Consider the following 17,299-nt stretch of genomic DNA (forward strand, 5'->3'; position numbering starts at 1 on the left):
AAAAAAAAAGAAGAAGTGAGTTTTCACTTGGTTACCCATTGCATATGGGCTGACAAGTTGGAAATATGTAATTCATGAATTGACCTTTTCTGTTTTTCACATGAGAGCAAAGTCTGGTCAGGAAAGCATCTGAAGTGAAAACAACAACAACAACAACAACAGCAACAGCAGCAGCAGCAGCAACAACAACGACAACAACTTGTCAAGCTCGAAGCAGAAGGCTGTTAATACTGTATAGAACTTGACTAAAATTGTGGTTATACACAGGCAGAACATGTAAAACCTATGTCACAAAATTCAAAACACTCATGCAAGCAATGATGAAGAAGGAACTTGAAGACAGTGAAAAACTCAGAAGTACTCTTATTTAGTATGCATTTTATTTTCATTGCGGCAGCTTGAAAATTCACAAATATATTTCATTTTACCATATCTTCTCCAAAAAAATATTGATTGTCTATACATTTGAACAGAAAATAGAAATATAAATGTTAAATACAAATGTAAAACATCTGCGCTGGAATATCTGCTTCCATAGTTGCATTTCACTTACACAGAGCTGTTGCGTACAGGATACATATTCATAGGAATCACTGGAATTATGCTGCCAATAATTCTCTGTATATGATGTTTCCCCACAAAATTCTCTGTAAGCTATAACACAGAAAACTGCCAATACCTAGAGAAGACATCTTCCAAGTGTCACCAGGGCCCCGTTTTATCAAAAGATATAATCGATTATAAATTTCCTTACCACACAGGCTGCCATAGACTTACAATAGAAATCAACTATATAATCAGTTATAACTCATCATAAAACTGGGCCCAGACCTATGCTTCTTCTTTTTTAAATACATTTATCAATTTACTTTTTTTCTAGACACTGGCAACTTTCGCTATGTTGCAATAAATACTGGATAAATATCATGAAGCGCCTTTCTGATACAAGCAATGACAGAAAGGGTTTTGCATTTTTTGATTGAAGTGTATCTCACTTCATACACTCTGGCAGCTGTACTTCTTTTGTATATCACTAAGTCTTACAGGTTGCAATAGTTGCGTTTTCTAGTCATTCCACAGGTTTCTGACCAATAAAGCTAAAACAGCATTCTGCATATGATCACATTATTATCTAACATTTATTAAGTGGCCAGATCCCTTGCAGCTGCATATTGTCATCTTGTTGACCTCTGGCAATTCAAAAACATATTTTCATATACAAACTATTAGCGAAAGGAGAACAGGAATTACTGCAGTGGTAGGCTGAATAAGTATATTAATGACGTGTTAAAGCATCAAGCATAGAGCATGAACTCAAAACTCAAACCCAGAATTCACATTGGTACTTTAAATCTAGTCCTTGGCGTAAGCAAATTTTGAGTGTGTAAATGCAACACAGATCATAGGCAAACAGGGGTCCAATAATTAGCATTTGCCCACATGTGTACAGGCAAAATAACCCCTATCAAGCTTGGTTTGGTCCATGCCATGGATTTCATTTAGAGTACCATTGTGAATCCGGGCTGTAACAACTTGAAATAGAATGTTACTAGCTAGTAATTTTCAAAGTCAAAATTGTTAGAAAAAAATCATTATCTCAAACTACTAAGGAGAAAGATGACAGAAAGACAGAAAACAACAACCACAAATATGATTCTTAAGGAGAGATAAAGAATCAAAATGAAAGGAAAGCATCTTCTGTGGGGAAAGACACAGAATAAAAAATTGTGACCCAGAGTCCAAATTTGCACCGAGTATTTCACATATTTACTTTTAAAAAAAATATAATTTTGAATGTTAATGCACTGTTAATGTCTGATTATCACTGTACTGAGCAAATGTCTGATTATCAAAGAGTATATCTGAATATAATACTGATGATAAACTAAGAGTGATATAAATATTATTGAGTAATAAATGCAATAAATACTAAATGAAAGTCTTCCACTAGCCTAAATGGCTGAGCTGACATTGTCAACTAAAGATGGCGCTTTCCATAGTGAATGAGTTTCTAGCATCAGGATGCTATCTTTAAAGACTGACGAAATAGAGCGCTGCAAGTAACAATATTTTTACACATCAACAAAATAAGTGGTTTAGTGATGAAATGTACAGGCAATGTGGGTGATATTAGCACATTAAAAAGTAAAAGCCGTACACAGGACACACATGGGGCATTTCAAAACAGGGGAAAAGCATGAAAGGGGAGAGAAAAAGCTGAAGATCAGTACAAAGAGTACTGTATACACCAAATATTTTTTTTTTTTTTGTGCCAATTTTGTACGTTGAGTATTACTCGCAAATTTAATAACACCCAAAATTATCAATTCTGATCCCGACATGTCCATGTACATTTCTCCATCCATTGCTATACTTCACAATTAAGAATCTAACTGCTTCACAACATTGACAGAAAGTCCTGATTCACGAAAATTTAGACTCACTAAATATAAGGCGTATACAGTGTATCAAGAAAAGAAGTTTTTCTTCGCTCAATTTTCCACTGATAAATAATATTCATTCTGGTCAGTTTTTCTGTTTGCGTTTGTTACATACTCAAAAAGCTGCATCACTTCGGTGATCCCTCACAGTTATCTCAAAGTTGAATTATCCTTCAGGTTTATGCCAGGTTCAAGTGTGTACGTGTGTGTTACACACAAACACACTGCTATAGCTTCTGATCATTCGAGCATTGAGAATTTAGGGTTTCTGGGACGAACACTGAACTACGGCTTTCTATAGCTCAGTCGGTAGAGCACCGGGCTAGTAATCCGGAGGTCTCGGGTTCAAATCCCGATGGAATCCCATTTTCTTTGCTCAATTTTCCACTGAGAAAAGAAGAATGCGGGAGAAATGGCTGCATTCAAGTGACTCCATGAGAACCAGATTTCGGAATACCGAATATTGGAGGCAGAATATTGGCTGTATCAAACAAATTTAAAAGCACTCTATCATTCATAGTGTTGCCAAGCAGGTAACGAGCCACTGATGACAAGATTCTAAAAAGACACATAAACAGATTCAAGAATAAAGCAAATGAAATGTGTCGTGTGTGATTTTGCGTGTGCATGACATATGTCATGAACGTGTGCCCTCCAACACAATAAAATAGGGAGATATTCCATGAGGCCGGGGGTCTGTTTAAGAGTGTATGTGTGTGAACAATAAAGTGTTTGTGTTTGTGTCTGTCCGTGGCTGTGCTTTTGTGTACAGGGACGAACAGTTACCTCTTGTCTCACAACTAACCCGAGTGAAATATAGTAGGGGGCAGAGAGGAGGGATATGATTTAGAGAGCGCTGTATGAAGAATTACAGATGACTGAATATGTGACATCTATGCATTCGTTAAGAAGGTTTGCGGGAAATGTAAAAATCAAAGTCGATACCTTAAAATGACCTACAGTTTGCAAAAGAGCAAACTTATTCGTAATATGCAGTCATGTTGAATAATTGCGGCTGATTATGATGGTTATGGCAGTGTTGAAAATTCAACAGTTACATCACAATCTTGTCATGAGTCACTCTATCGGCATACTACTTTTATAATTTACTTACAACCAATTCATGTCTATCAACATTCTACTTGCAGTGTTCAAAAAGAAGAATGAATACATTACCTAGTTAGGATAATCATCTTAGAATAGGGACAAATTGCAGGTGTATACTCTATATCGTTTATGTCGATATCACAAAAAAGACTTATTTTGCACATAATATAATGTTCTAAAAATCATACAGGAAAGAAAGAGGAAACTTACACTGTAGTTATTTAGAATATTCATCATTGGGTGACCACTGTGGTCACTGACATTACATACGAATTATATATGATCATAACGACAAAGATGACATTAACACTTATTACTATGATGAAATTGATATTCTACTAGCATTGAACTTATATACTACTATTTTGGCACTGCAGACAGTTATCAAAACATTATAAAGAGTGTGTGAAATGTTTCTCAGCCTGAGATCAAACATGTATATGATCATCCATACACCACAAATATATTCAACCTGAATTCAAGAATGGTGCGGATAACTCATCATCAGTTTAAAACCCACAGAATCTGACTGCATGATGACTAAAGCCATGAGACAAAATCGAGGAACGTCAGCTGAACAATTTGTTAGAAAACAGGCAAGAACTTGCAGATGAACAGCCCATCAACACAAGCAATGTATGACTGTCAACCTTTACAGTCAGATTTCAACAAAAGAATCACAAGCAACATAAAAATAAAGCTAGAAAATTATTCTCTCTACCTGGTACTGACAACTCAAAGCCACCACCGAGTCTTTGGTATGCATCCATACACATCACACACTCTCTGTGTGTGCCGTATCTTGCTTTCTTGATCGGTCACATGCAGTGTGTGATGTGATTCTTGATTCCGCAAGGGGGGGGGGGGGCGCTATGATGCTTATGATGAGGTGGGCGTACAGAAGCAAAACTTGAAGGAACTCAAAAGATGCATGCATGTACTGGCAACAAGGATGCTTAATGCAGTTGGTAAGGAGCCTTCTCAGAATGGTCAACAAGGATGACCATCTCTCCTCCTTTTCTGTGATAATATACACGGCAGAGTCACTACAGCTTGCTGTGCCCGAGAGTAAACCTCATCACAAGGAATAGTTATTTTAAATTCTAGTAGCTTTTGGCCTCTGGGGTAACCAGCTGGAACAGCCTTTGAAGTCACACGGTGATGGCAACCATCCCACAGCACAAAATGCTTTGAGGGCGGCGAGAGAAAGTGGCATGATGTGATTGATTGCACAGAGGTTCCGCTTTCAGGGATGGTCTCATAAGTGGAGGTTTTGGATGTGAGGATGTCGGTAGATCTCATCAAGGAGTTCCTCCTCTGTGGGCTCCTTGAGGTCCCCTCTGAAGGGAGATCAAGGGAAAGAAAACAAGTCTTTTTAGCTTGCAGAAATCTATTAAACCTGTCTCATCAACATTTCAAAGTTCTTTTCCACTCAGGCATACACACTGTAAAAAACTGACTGAAAAACAAACAAACAAAAAGAAGAATATGGTTATTTGTTAAGCCAGAGAATGTGTTCACTGCCTATTTCTTGGCAAGTGATTGGTTCATGAATGTACTTCTGGTAGGGAAGTGTTATGAACATGACTATGCACCTGTGCACCCTATTTGTAAATCATGAAAGGACAAACAACACAAAACAATTGGCTTTCTTCTTTAATCCATGACCTTGGTGGTGATGTACCGTAGGGTCAATTCCACCCAGACCAAAAATAAGCATTTTCTCGCTGTAGCTGTTAACTTCCTTCAAGTAAGCCTCTATACTGAATACTCATAAGCTATGACAACTCGGGTGAAAGAACACAATGTTAAGCAACCCAGTGCACACGAAAGGGTCTCTAGTATTTTTCTGACTCTCCAAAAAAAGAAACCAAAGTTTCTTCTCTGACTCTCAAAGATAATATAAAGTTTTGGTACCTCAAAAGTTTCCCTGAGTTTCCTTGTCTTAGTTTGTGTTTCAGGTTAAAGTACCTTTCATATAACTAACACTGTGAAACTTACTCGCCCCAAAGTGCTCTCATGTCTTAGTAATCATGCAATAATGGTTTCGTACCAGAGCAGAGCGGGCTCTGAAAAATTCGAACGAGCAGTTAGTTTGACTCGACGCGGTACCGCGACAATCAATATACACGTATTGTACGAGACCATTATTGCATGATTACTAAGACATGAGAGCACTTTGGGGCGAGTAAGTCTCACAGTGTTAGTTATATGAAAGGTACTTTAACCTGAAACACAAACTAAGACAAGGAAACTCAGGGAAACTTTTGAGGTACCATAACTTTATATTATCTTCAACTTCTTTCCTTCTCTATTATTGACAACCTAGTTCTTCACACTGCGCATCCAGGCAGCCAAATTTCGGTATTTCCCCATTTTTTCCCCTTATACCTTTATGCTGGTCACGTGACTGACCTGAACATGGTATGGACCGACATGAGGAACGTGGCCGTCCGGTCCGAGCCATCGACCTCTCGCTGCTGATGCTGCTGGCTCCTGTCCCACGACGTGATGAAGTTCTGCAAATCCGGCATGAAAGTATCAAAATTATCACAATCATTATCATACCCTTTAGATACTGTACACGCTGTTATTTTCATGTGCAGATATTTTCGCAAATGACGAGGTCACAGACATTTTCGTGAGATGTTGTTTTTGCGAATTGACGCCGACCTTCACATTAATGCAGTATTAAAAAAGTGCATGGAGACATTTTCATATGTTCTTAAATTCGTGATCCAACAGTGATTCGCAAAATTCGCAAAAATTAAACCCTCGCAAAAATAACAGCTTATACAGTACCCTAATTGTCACTATCATCATTATCACTGTTAATTTGATATTTCATCAGCAGGAAGAATATTGCAAAAAAAGAATAATAAAGAGCTTGCTTTAAGTGAAAAATTTTCAATGACCCCCCCAAAAAGGAAAAAGAAAAATGCATTGGCACACATGTATATTTGTGCACACCCAGAGTGTTAAAATATAGCTAATAGGACTTTATCATCATGTACAAGGGATTTGTTCCTTGTTCAAAAGAAATGGGTGAGGGACTTACACTGGAATTAATACATTTTATCTTTTGGCGAGCGAGAAAAGGCCACAATGACTTACAAGGCACATGCCTAGTATCCTTTTTTTTTTAATATCAGCTATGGTAGTTTGGTTCATAACCCTTGTTTCATAATCAGCTACACAAACTTCACATGTTGTCTTCTTTTGTTTCGTCTTGATTTCGTGTCATTATGCTATGTTATTGTTTTATCCTTTTTTTTTTCATCCTTATTCAAATGACGATTGACAGAGGTTCAACCCAGGGTTAATGCACTTATCTTTTGAAGAGAGAGAAAATGCCACAATGAATTACACAGCACATGCTCAGCATCCTCTTTAAAATCAATTGTCCCAGTTTGTTTCATAACCTTTGTTTCAAAATCAGCTGCACATACATCATGTGTTGTCTCGTTTTGTTTCATTTGTTTCACTTCAGTGTTTTGTGCCATTCTGTTTAAATTTTTTTTTTTGTTTTTTGTTTTGTTTTGTTTTTTACCCTCTGTTCAAATGGGAAGGTTAAGAGCTTAAACCAGGGTTAATACACTTTATCTGTTGGACAGAAAGAAAATGCTACAATGAATTACGAGGCACACGCTCTATCCTTTTTTAAAATCACTGTGGTAGCTTGTTTCATAATCAGCTGCACAAACATTACATATTCTCTTGCTTTGTTTCATTTTGTTCCATTTCGTTATGCTATGATTTGATTTTTCTTTTTATTCCCAGTTCAAATGAGGGTAAGAGACTTAACCTGAGGTTTACCCTTTATCTTTTGAAGTGAGAGAAATGCCATAATGAATTACAAGAACATGTATGCACTTCAACATCTTTTAATATCTATGGTGGTAGTTTGTTTTGTGACACTTGCTACAAAATCAGCTGTACAAACATCACTCATTTTGATTTGAAATATCATTTGAGGAAAATTCAAGCAGGATCACATACACACACACACAAAAATTGAGTACACCACGTGATGACAAGGTCGTGCGCACTGTCTCTTGGGCATTATTAGGGACTTGGTGATTGCTTCACCCAAAGCAGGCAGTCCCTACGGGTTAGAGGGGTGTTGACCTTCAGCTTACACAAGCCATAGCCTGTACTGAAAGCCTTTTCGATTTTACTCATATATCCATACTATCATGCAAAGAGAATTTCATATTAAAGAAAAGCTTGGGGAGCTGACTGTGAGCAGTATTTGGGTCATCAGTGAAAAAGCACGGTCTGCCTGTTTGAAAATCCGAGGCTCATTGCTCAACACATATGCAATGCTTGTACGAATCAGTCACCACAGAAGGCGACTCGATAGCTGCAGAATTCAACTAGAAATGTCGCTATGGCGACTGGTATGCCTCCGCCATAATGCATGATTCTCCTAATAGGTCTATAGTACATGTGGACAATGTGTGATTACATTTTCACAAAATTGGCAAAATATTAAAATGACATGTTTGTCACAAATGTATTGAATGTTTACCTTCCTTGACCTATGTTTAATTGGATGAATAGGAGAGCATGTACTTGGGGATTTAAGAACTTTAACTTGACTTTGACCATTTCATAAGTTTATGCACTGAGTAATTTTCAAGGAATGGAGAAAAAGCGCAATTTCTGTATTGAACAGTAATTTGTTATCATTTTCATCTGGCCTTTGATTTATAAGAGAAGCACTGTCAGGCAGAACATACATAAATTCAGCATGTACTAAGTTTCAAGATAACTTGAGCCACTTCCGAGATATGGAGAAAAAAGTAAGTTCAGCACTTTCACTTGATCTTTGACCTTTTGACCTTTGACCTTCTTGGCAAAAAAAAAATCCCAGAGAATCTCTATTGGGTTAGACATGCATACATCAAGTTTTAAAAAAAAAATATCCTGCTGGCATTGCATAAATATAAGGAAAATAGTAAGATTTTGAAGTATTGCCCTTGACCTTTGACCCCTGACCTTTGACCCCATGAACCCTAAATTCCCTAGATAACCACTGCCAGTCAGTAGATGCATATACACTATGTTCCATGAAGATACCTTGAACAATTTCCAAGATACAGAGAAAAAAGTGAAATTTTAACATTTTACTTGACCTTTTGACCTTTGACCTTTTGACCTCATGACCCCAAACTTTCACCAGAGAATCTTAATTGGGTAGTACATGTATACACTAAGTTTCAAGAAAATATCTTCAGGCATTGCATAGATAAGGGGGAAATTATAAAATTTTAAGCATTTGACCTTGACCTTTTGACCTTTGACCTTGAGCATGTGCACCCAAAAGTTGATAGGCACAACTTCACCCCCTAATACACATACATGCCAAGTTTCATTAGGATACCTCAAAAGGTTTTGGTAGTTACCCTGTCCACAAAATTCATTACGGACGGACGGAAGGACGGACGGACGGACGGACGGACGGACGGACGGACGGACGGACGGACGGACGGACGGACGGACGGACGGACGGACGGACGGACGGACGGACGGACGGACGGACGGACGGACGGACGGACGGACGGACAACCCGAAAACATAATGCCTCCGGCACCACTTCGTGGCGGAGGCATAAAAAGTCTTTGTTTATTTATTGTATTCCTGAAACATGTCCACATTGGTGTCGTCTTGTTTTGTTTCATATTGTTTCAATTCAGTGTGCTATGATTTCTTTTGCTGTGTGGGTCTACTCTCCAATTCTCACCTCTAGAATGATGGCGGTGAAGACATTGAGGCACACCAGGACAGAGGTAAAGTACCAGGCAATGAAATAAAGTTGTGACCATCTGGAAGCAAACACAAACACAACAGGCAAATTGAAATACATGACAGGAACGTTTGGGAAGAGAAAAAAAAATACTGCTGGATAATGAGTCTGATTACCTCTTTACAGTGAGGCAGAGGCAAAAAAGAAACTTACTCTATAATAAGCTGTGAAAAACAAGATGTCAGATTTGATAGGGCACTGTTTGTCATTACGTCTAGATATGCCAACAGTAATGTACTCACACATGTTGGCTGGAAATGATATGTAAAAGTACACAGAAAAATACACCATCACGAAATTAAAGCACACTTTTGTTTTAAATTACTGATTGAACCTTGAAGCTTTTATAATCAACATACTTTGCTCGCCCTACATGAAAATGAAAATCTCCTGACCATTAGAGTTAGTTGCTACTGCAAGGGGGGGGGGGGGGGAGGGAGGGGACTATTCAATGGTTTTCTGTATATGGTACTGTAACTTACTCATTGGTCATTCCTGAGTAGGCATTGAGGAAGACATGCCAGTTGTTGACCACCATAACATCCCACAGGACGACCAGCGTTGCCTATTTGCAGGGTACAGAACATCATAAATAATACAACATCGGCAGATGAAGAGGAAAAGCTGTAATTCTTTTTTTTTTTTTTTTCTAAATGGGAACCTACACAATACAACAATGGAGTATCCTTGATTTGGAGAAGATGTTTCTTACCATCAGTAATTTTGGAGCACTGGTAGTTAGTAAACATTCTTCTACACCCAAATATAAGGTGCTTTTAAGATTCAAACAACTTTTATATCTGGAATATCTGGAATAACAACTTTTAAGCATTGATCATGAAAGGTTTTTTGGTTCTGCTTTTGTTTTTTTACATGATATTTTGAACAATTTGCCTTCTCTGCAAAGCATTGGCTCCAAGGCAAGCTTTGCTCATTCCATCAAAGTTTAGTAAAAGCTTCATATGCATCACAGCTTCATGGCGTGGCTCATTCTGGCATGATTCTCTTTGGGGGTATTCAGTCCCAACTCCAGGTAACTTCTAAACCACTCTGGTTTGCTCCACCATGCTATGAAATGTGAGACTGTTGCACCCTGTAATAGTGACCACGAGGGTCAACAGGCCAGTGCCAATCTTCAGAGGAAAGAAGGCGCCTGATATAAATGGAACATAAAAGTCATTATGAAACATTGCTAACAGGCTGCACTATTTGTATTCGATGCATCAACTTCCCCACTCAAGTCATTCAACATCATGCAGATGTACGACAGCAAATGAAGCTTGAGACTCACTGCGAAATCATCAAAGTTATTGGCATAGTAGTTCAGCTGCTCATATGTGCCACAGTTTAGGGGCTTGCTGCAAAAACAAGGGAACAATAAAATGGGATACACAGGTCACACTTTGTGCCGTAGAAGCACACACAATTATTTTTATTCTCATCATATGAACTTCAAAATGACTCATTCGATGAGATTTCTTTGGTTTGTAATGCATTTAGTAAAATGACAAGCAAACTATGAGGACTTAATTTTAAAAATCTCAAACAGAAATACTGGTTGACAAAATGTTGAATACAGCTGAAAAATGAATATCTTTTGTTGAACACTTTCGTAACAACAACATGCAATAAAAGCTTTACAAAACAAAGCACACTGGCACATTGACATCCATACAACCCTATACAGGGCAGATAAAAACAAAACACAATGGAAAGAGAGAATTATATAAGTATAAGGGTCCAACAGAAAGGATTTAGTTCTGCCGTATATAAAGTTTGCAATTCTCACCTGCTTGTGACATTGAGTGGCTTAGGACTTTTGTTTTGGAATATCTCCATGCCAAGAATTGCAAAGACATAGTATATCACCTGAGGATAAAGTGAGAGGGAAAGAAAATTGTCAGGTAAACATCAAAGTCAGCCTCAGAGACACTAATGTTCACAATAATATCTGAAGACTTAGCAGATATCCATATTTCATTTTGCAGGATGTAACACAAAAGTGACTATACTATTCAGGGTGAACAATATAGTCATTAAGCTAATTCAAGAGAATGCTAATTGCAACTTTAATGAAATGCAAGTCACCCATGTCCTTGTCTCCACAGGAGAAACTAAATAAAACTAAATAATATAATAATAATCATCATCATCATATCATCATCACTATCATCACCATCATCATCACCATCATCATCACCATCATCACCATCATCGTCATCATCGTCATCATCGTCATCATCGTCATCATCGTCATCATCATCATCATTATCAACTTGCCCTTCCAGTCATGGGCCACTTCATGCCACAGAAACCTGGGTAAGTCACGCAAGAGTTAGGCCCATTACCGCTCAACTTTTAAAGGACTAGAAACCACATCACAGTATCATGACAAGCAAAGTTTATTGCACTCTTAACTCCATGATACTGCATGCTAACAAGGCATACGATGGAGTGCTGATTTGGGATGATTGCTGCTGACCCTGTAATCACAGAGTTCCCATCCTAAGTGAGCCCCGGCTACTCCCCTTCAAATAATCACACAAATCCTCTCCCTGTCCCGTCAAGTACTGACACATAGGCTCTCTGTAGACATGGGTATTTCATTCCATGCAACAAATTCATACTCACCACCAGGATCCCAAGAAAAGCTCTCAAGTTCCTGATCAGATCCAGCATCGTACTAAGAACAATCTCCATTGTCTGTATTGTAGAGAGCAACAGATTCATGGATAGGGTAATGCCTGATTATTCAAAAGATCATCCCGACCACACAGGAAATAAAAATATGAAAATTCCCAGGAAAGTTGACAAGTGCAAGAGTGCTTTGAAGCTCACATAATGAAGAAGTACATATCTTCTTTAGACTGTTGAGAAACTCATTTATTAACATTGACTAGGACATTCTTCTTTTTGGCACACACAAGACTAGACAGATATTTTGCAGCCAGCCAAAAGAATATATAAACACAACTTTTTTTTTTTCCAAGCAAGCCACCCACAGAATCATCGAAACTTGGCAGCTCTGTATAGCATAAATTCCCTGGGGTAACAAGACACTATATCTAGACAGTTGCTAATTTTACGAAAAAAACATTTTCACAAATACAAATTTTTCAACATTGTCACAAATAAAATATCAATGTTGACATCAAAACATGTACACACATTGTTTTGGATGACATCATTGCATGGTTTTTCAAACTCAAATCAGTATTTTTCATATTCAAAATTGAATTAGGAGCTTTTTGTACACATATGCCAATTGACACACAAGGTCTTGCTATTGCACCTGATTGACAAATTGTCCTATATTGATGTAAATAAGCACTGAATTGATCAGACGAATTTCACTAATTTGAATAAAGGTCTTACTATCCAAGGGATAATTAGAATACCTCTGTTATATACCTTGTCATTAGACATTGCAGAAGTTTAAATATCTGGATATGGAATGTCGTCCCTGTCAAGTGTGATAGTGTGATGCCATTGATGTTGTCTGGTAAGAAACACTACCACTAGCCTCAGCACTTACCTTGAAATGAGTGACAATCTTGAAGAGTCGAAACATGATGAGTATGTTGATGATCCTGACCAAGTCATACACGGGGATGACGACATTATGTTTTCTGTGGGTTAGCAAAATATGATATTGCACAAAGTAATGAATCCCCACAGAAAATCTGTGAGAAATGAAGGAATGAACTACACAGCTAAACAGTTGCCACAGAAGAAGAAGAAGAACAAGAACAAGAATAAAATCTCTCTGAGGAGAGACTTATTTTCATGCATTGTATGAAATCGATTCATTAAGTGAATGAAAGGTTTCATTTTCAGCTCAATCTAACATGCACTCAGGAAGTTATATCTGTTTGACTGCAGCAAGAACATACAAAATACAATAAATGAATCAAATGAAGTATCAAAGGAAAGGAGATGTTGGCCTGGGAAAGAAGGTTTTCTTTTTTTCAGTGCTGGTGCAAGCATTTTGAACAGGTGTCTCAATTTTTACCTATCAATGATGAACTTTTGTAGTGTAAATTCATACCAACATCTGAGATGATAAGCCACTTCAGGATTCTGTGACTGCAGCAATTGCAATTATACCTGGTACTCGCTTAAACTACAACAAAACTTGAAAATTTGTGACATTCAAAATCAAAAAACACCCACACACACACTTACTCAGGCATATGACTCTTTTCCACTGCTAGGTCGACTATTTCAACAAGCTGTTGGTTAATAAAAGACAGGGAGAGAAACAAAAATACTTTGTGAATATCACATAAGATGTCCTGTCTACAAAACAATTAAGTGAGACACATGTTTAGTGTCAGTCAATGGTAAATGCTATCAAATACATAGCAAGAGACTGGTAGGGATTCATCGAGAGTTTAAATGATCAAATCAGTTAGTAAATAATCTCTGTGCAGTAGCAAATAAGATTAGCAAAAACAACTGTCAGGCAGGATAATCTGCTTAATACACAAAGATGACTATTATTGAATCAAAATCACCTCTATCCGCCATGCTAGATTATTGGTACACCATATACAGCCATTCTCTTTTTTAATGAAAAGTACACATTCCCTTAACCTGTTACTGATATATGTTATGGTTGATATCATTGCCATGCTTTCCAGAAGAAGTAAGTGCTCTTTCACTATGCTAGAAAAGTGAAAATATGGTGATTTTTCTTTATATTTTCTTTAAATTGTTCTTCATATGTGCATCACAACCTGTAGTACTTGCCTCATTCAGCATAGCTGCACCAAAATTTTAAAAAATTCATAACGTTTGAATCGACTGTCAAATTTTCCTTGAACCTTCATTGCTGTGTTGTACTAAAATTGTTGCATTCACTCAATCCACATGTATATTTGGGTTTCATTCCCTTTTAAAGATGAAAGACATGGAACACCAGTTAAGGTGTTCCTGAAGCACACTTACCAGTAGGACTATTGTAAAGAGTCCGTCCAGAATGTTTGACATGGATGACTTGTAGTACTTCCAGCCCATTGCCCACAGCTTCATAATCTTAAACAAACAGAAAAAAATTCTGGACATGATAATTTCATCAGATTATCAGTTGCCTGCTTTTCATTCACTTATTATTTCAAAATATTCCTCTCTTTTTTTTTTTAATTCTCTCATTATGTATTTCTGTAAACACACTGAATGAAATGCCACAAATATTTTTTATTTCCTTCAAACATAAGTATTTCCATACTATAAAACTTTGGCTGTGGCATTTTTGGACCGAAAGAGATTTGATGACAAAGTTTCGATTTGAGCAAACTACATGCCCTCAGCACTATCATAATCACCGTTGGGTTTATTATGTTACATAAAGAGATATACCTGAACAACTCAGCTCCGAAGAATTTGAATTTGTAAGTTGTTGTTGTTTTGTTTTGTTTTCTGTTTTTGGGTTTGTTTGTTTGTTTGTTTGTTTGGTTTTTTTTTTTTTTTTTTGGGGGGGGGCCTTTTTTATACATTCTTGATGTATTCTTTACTTCACTTATTCTTCAACGTCTGGCTATGGTCCCATGGCTGCGGATCACAACTGATCATTACTGAACATCAACGATACACCTTTTTCTTAGAATCTACCCAACAAGTATGAACAGTACCCCTATATAGACAGTTTATTCCTTATAAATTTGAATTCCTAACAGGGGATAATGTCACTTTTTTTCCCCCAGCAACTTCAATGTATCATCATCATGACTGCCCCACCTGTTCCACACCATAGTAGAAGACAAAGAACTTGTTGACACGGGACAGTCGCGAATGCTTGTGGTAAAAACTCTCTTCATACTGAATTTCAATCTCGACCTATATTGAAGAAAGAGAGAGAGAGCATGAGTGAGTGATGGAATCCCAGAAAGAGGTAGAGAAGGAAAGGGGCATTGAAAGAACAAAGACAAAGGAATTTACCAAGAGAACAGATTCAGACAAAGGTCACATATAAACTGGTATCTCTGGTATATGTTACTGGTTCTTAGAACCATAGTACCATATTCAGAGTATAGCATTTCAGCACGTCAGCCCTCATCCCCAAAGTCACCTAGTGTGTGGACATATACTCAAAGGGCCTCACTGCAGTACAAACACCACCACTTAATAGCCAATGAATATTCAACTGCTGGTTGTGACGCATTGTTTTTACATTGAACTGGACACTCATTGGTGACCGGAAGATGCTGTTACAAATCATGGAGTGTCTCCTGCTTTCATTTTCATCCCAAGTCCACTTTCATCTTGTACTGCTTGTAAACTCAAAGACAGCTTGAGTTACACTCTGGAGTGTGCCATTTTCATATCACTTGAAGCAGTTGCAAAAGTCAGCTACTACAGTACATGTATTGTTAAAATGTGAATGAAGCAGAACCGTGAGAAATCTGGCGTGAATAGCAGTTCCATACAAATTCATGGCAAAGTATATCACGTCTCTCAGCATGTGGAACAAATCTAGAGCAGATTTCAAACAAAATCATAGAAGTATCACAGACATGACATTCTGAGTTTCCTGGAAAGATGTTGCACTCAATACAGGTTTCTGTCACATTAGCTACTACTATGTAATTTTTTTTATTCAACTTATATGCAAGGTTGGGAAAGATAGGTATGTATCTTAGTCCTGCAGCTGTACATCCACAAACCTCTTTGTGAGTGAAGCACATACTTCACAATTGAAATCGCGACCATTTCTTTCAAATACTTCGTGGTAACTTTTTTCTTTAATTCACCATACGACGTTTGGTGAAGGCTGAATATGCAATGTCCCTGTGAAAGGCATTATAAACCTGCATTAATGGAAATAACGTCTGACTGAAAGAGAAGCATGTACAATACTTACACTGATGATTATAATGTTTACAAGGGCTATGAATGTTCCAAAATAGCCAAAGAATCTATGAAGGATCATGGACTGCAATCTTTTTAATCGCGGACGATTAATCACACGTGGGGAGCATATCTGATGAGAAAAAGAGGAAAAATACAGAAACAAAGAAGTTTAAAAGAAAATAACAGAAGGAATGAAAATATGTGGATTGTCATGTATTCATTTGTACTACATTTTGACAGAGGGGAAAAAGTGAAGTATCAACTTAACATTAAAAGACTTTCATACAAAATGGTAAGGAGGCTAATGTTGGACAGGGCATGTTATGACACATACTACCAGCTGAAACTCCCAAGTACACAAAAGTATAATGATTACAGAAGCTTTTGACACAACAAAGCCCACTTGTTGAGATCAGCAGTTCTACTATAATCTTCAAGTAAACAGGAAATTTGGAGACATTTCACAGGGAACTAGCAGACATTTAATACTTTCTCAGTTACTTCTTGAACTAAAGAGAATATGACTGGGTTACAGCATCTCAACCCTACATCTGACATCATTCCATATGGAGGCTTTATAAGCCAAACAAATGTGAAATAACTACACAAATTACTTTAGTCAAATCACTTTAGGGAGGAATTTGTCCTGTCATACACTCACGTTAAACTTCCCTTACTTTTTCTTTCGTAAAAAAACAAAACAAAACAAAACAAAACACAAAACACAAAACCATCGCCCTCACAAAACAGCCTACAACACCACCAAATAAATAAACATGACTTCAGGCTACAATTTGATGAGATCTCTATCTACTAAATAAAGATAAAGCACACATTCATTTTAAATATCTTTCCTATCTCTTCTTTTCTCATCCATTTTGACCTTAATTCTTTGTTAAACAGCAAAATCAATGTGGTAAACTCCCTTCAAATGATTTTCTGTTGTTACTGCAAGAAATTAAGGAACTTTGTTTTCCATGAGAATGGAAAGCAGCATCTGTGTATTCTCATCACTTCATCAATTTGTTAAGATATGTAATGAATGATACTTCTGGACTACAACCATTGATCTCTAGAATCTTGCTAAGTC

The 17,299-nt window shown here is 37.3% G+C and overlaps 1 protein-coding gene across 1 annotated transcript in view; it reads right to left on the reverse strand.

Moving 5' to 3' along the window:
- Positions 1–4,806: 4,806 nt before the first annotated feature.
- The window catches only part of LOC139714386 (two pore channel protein 2-like), a 32,164-nt gene continuing 19,671 nt past the window's right edge, over positions 4,807–17,299 (reverse strand). Inside the window, exons 13-24 of the mRNA XM_071626097.1 lie at positions 16,220–16,339; positions 15,097–15,195; positions 14,308–14,394; positions 13,543–13,589; positions 12,893–12,986; positions 11,989–12,060; positions 11,147–11,226; positions 10,649–10,715; positions 9,840–9,922; positions 9,295–9,376; positions 5,964–6,067; positions 4,807–4,888 (exon numbers count right to left, since the gene is read on the reverse strand). Coding sequence (XP_071482198.1) covers positions 4,807–4,888; positions 5,964–6,067; positions 9,295–9,376; positions 9,840–9,922; positions 10,649–10,715; positions 11,147–11,226; positions 11,989–12,060; positions 12,893–12,986; positions 13,543–13,589; positions 14,308–14,394; positions 15,097–15,195; positions 16,220–16,339 — 1,017 coding nt within the window. The remainder of the gene's footprint in view (positions 4,889–5,963; positions 6,068–9,294; positions 9,377–9,839; positions 9,923–10,648; positions 10,716–11,146; positions 11,227–11,988; positions 12,061–12,892; positions 12,987–13,542; positions 13,590–14,307; positions 14,395–15,096; positions 15,196–16,219; positions 16,340–17,299) is intronic.

This window comes from Diadema antillarum, unplaced genomic scaffold (genome assembly GCF_040938485.1).
Source record: "Diadema antillarum isolate AM-2024a unplaced genomic scaffold, OU_Dant_1.0 seq00002261_RagTag, whole genome shotgun sequence".
NCBI lineage: Eukaryota > Metazoa > Echinodermata > Echinoidea > Diadematoida > Diadematidae > Diadema > Diadema antillarum.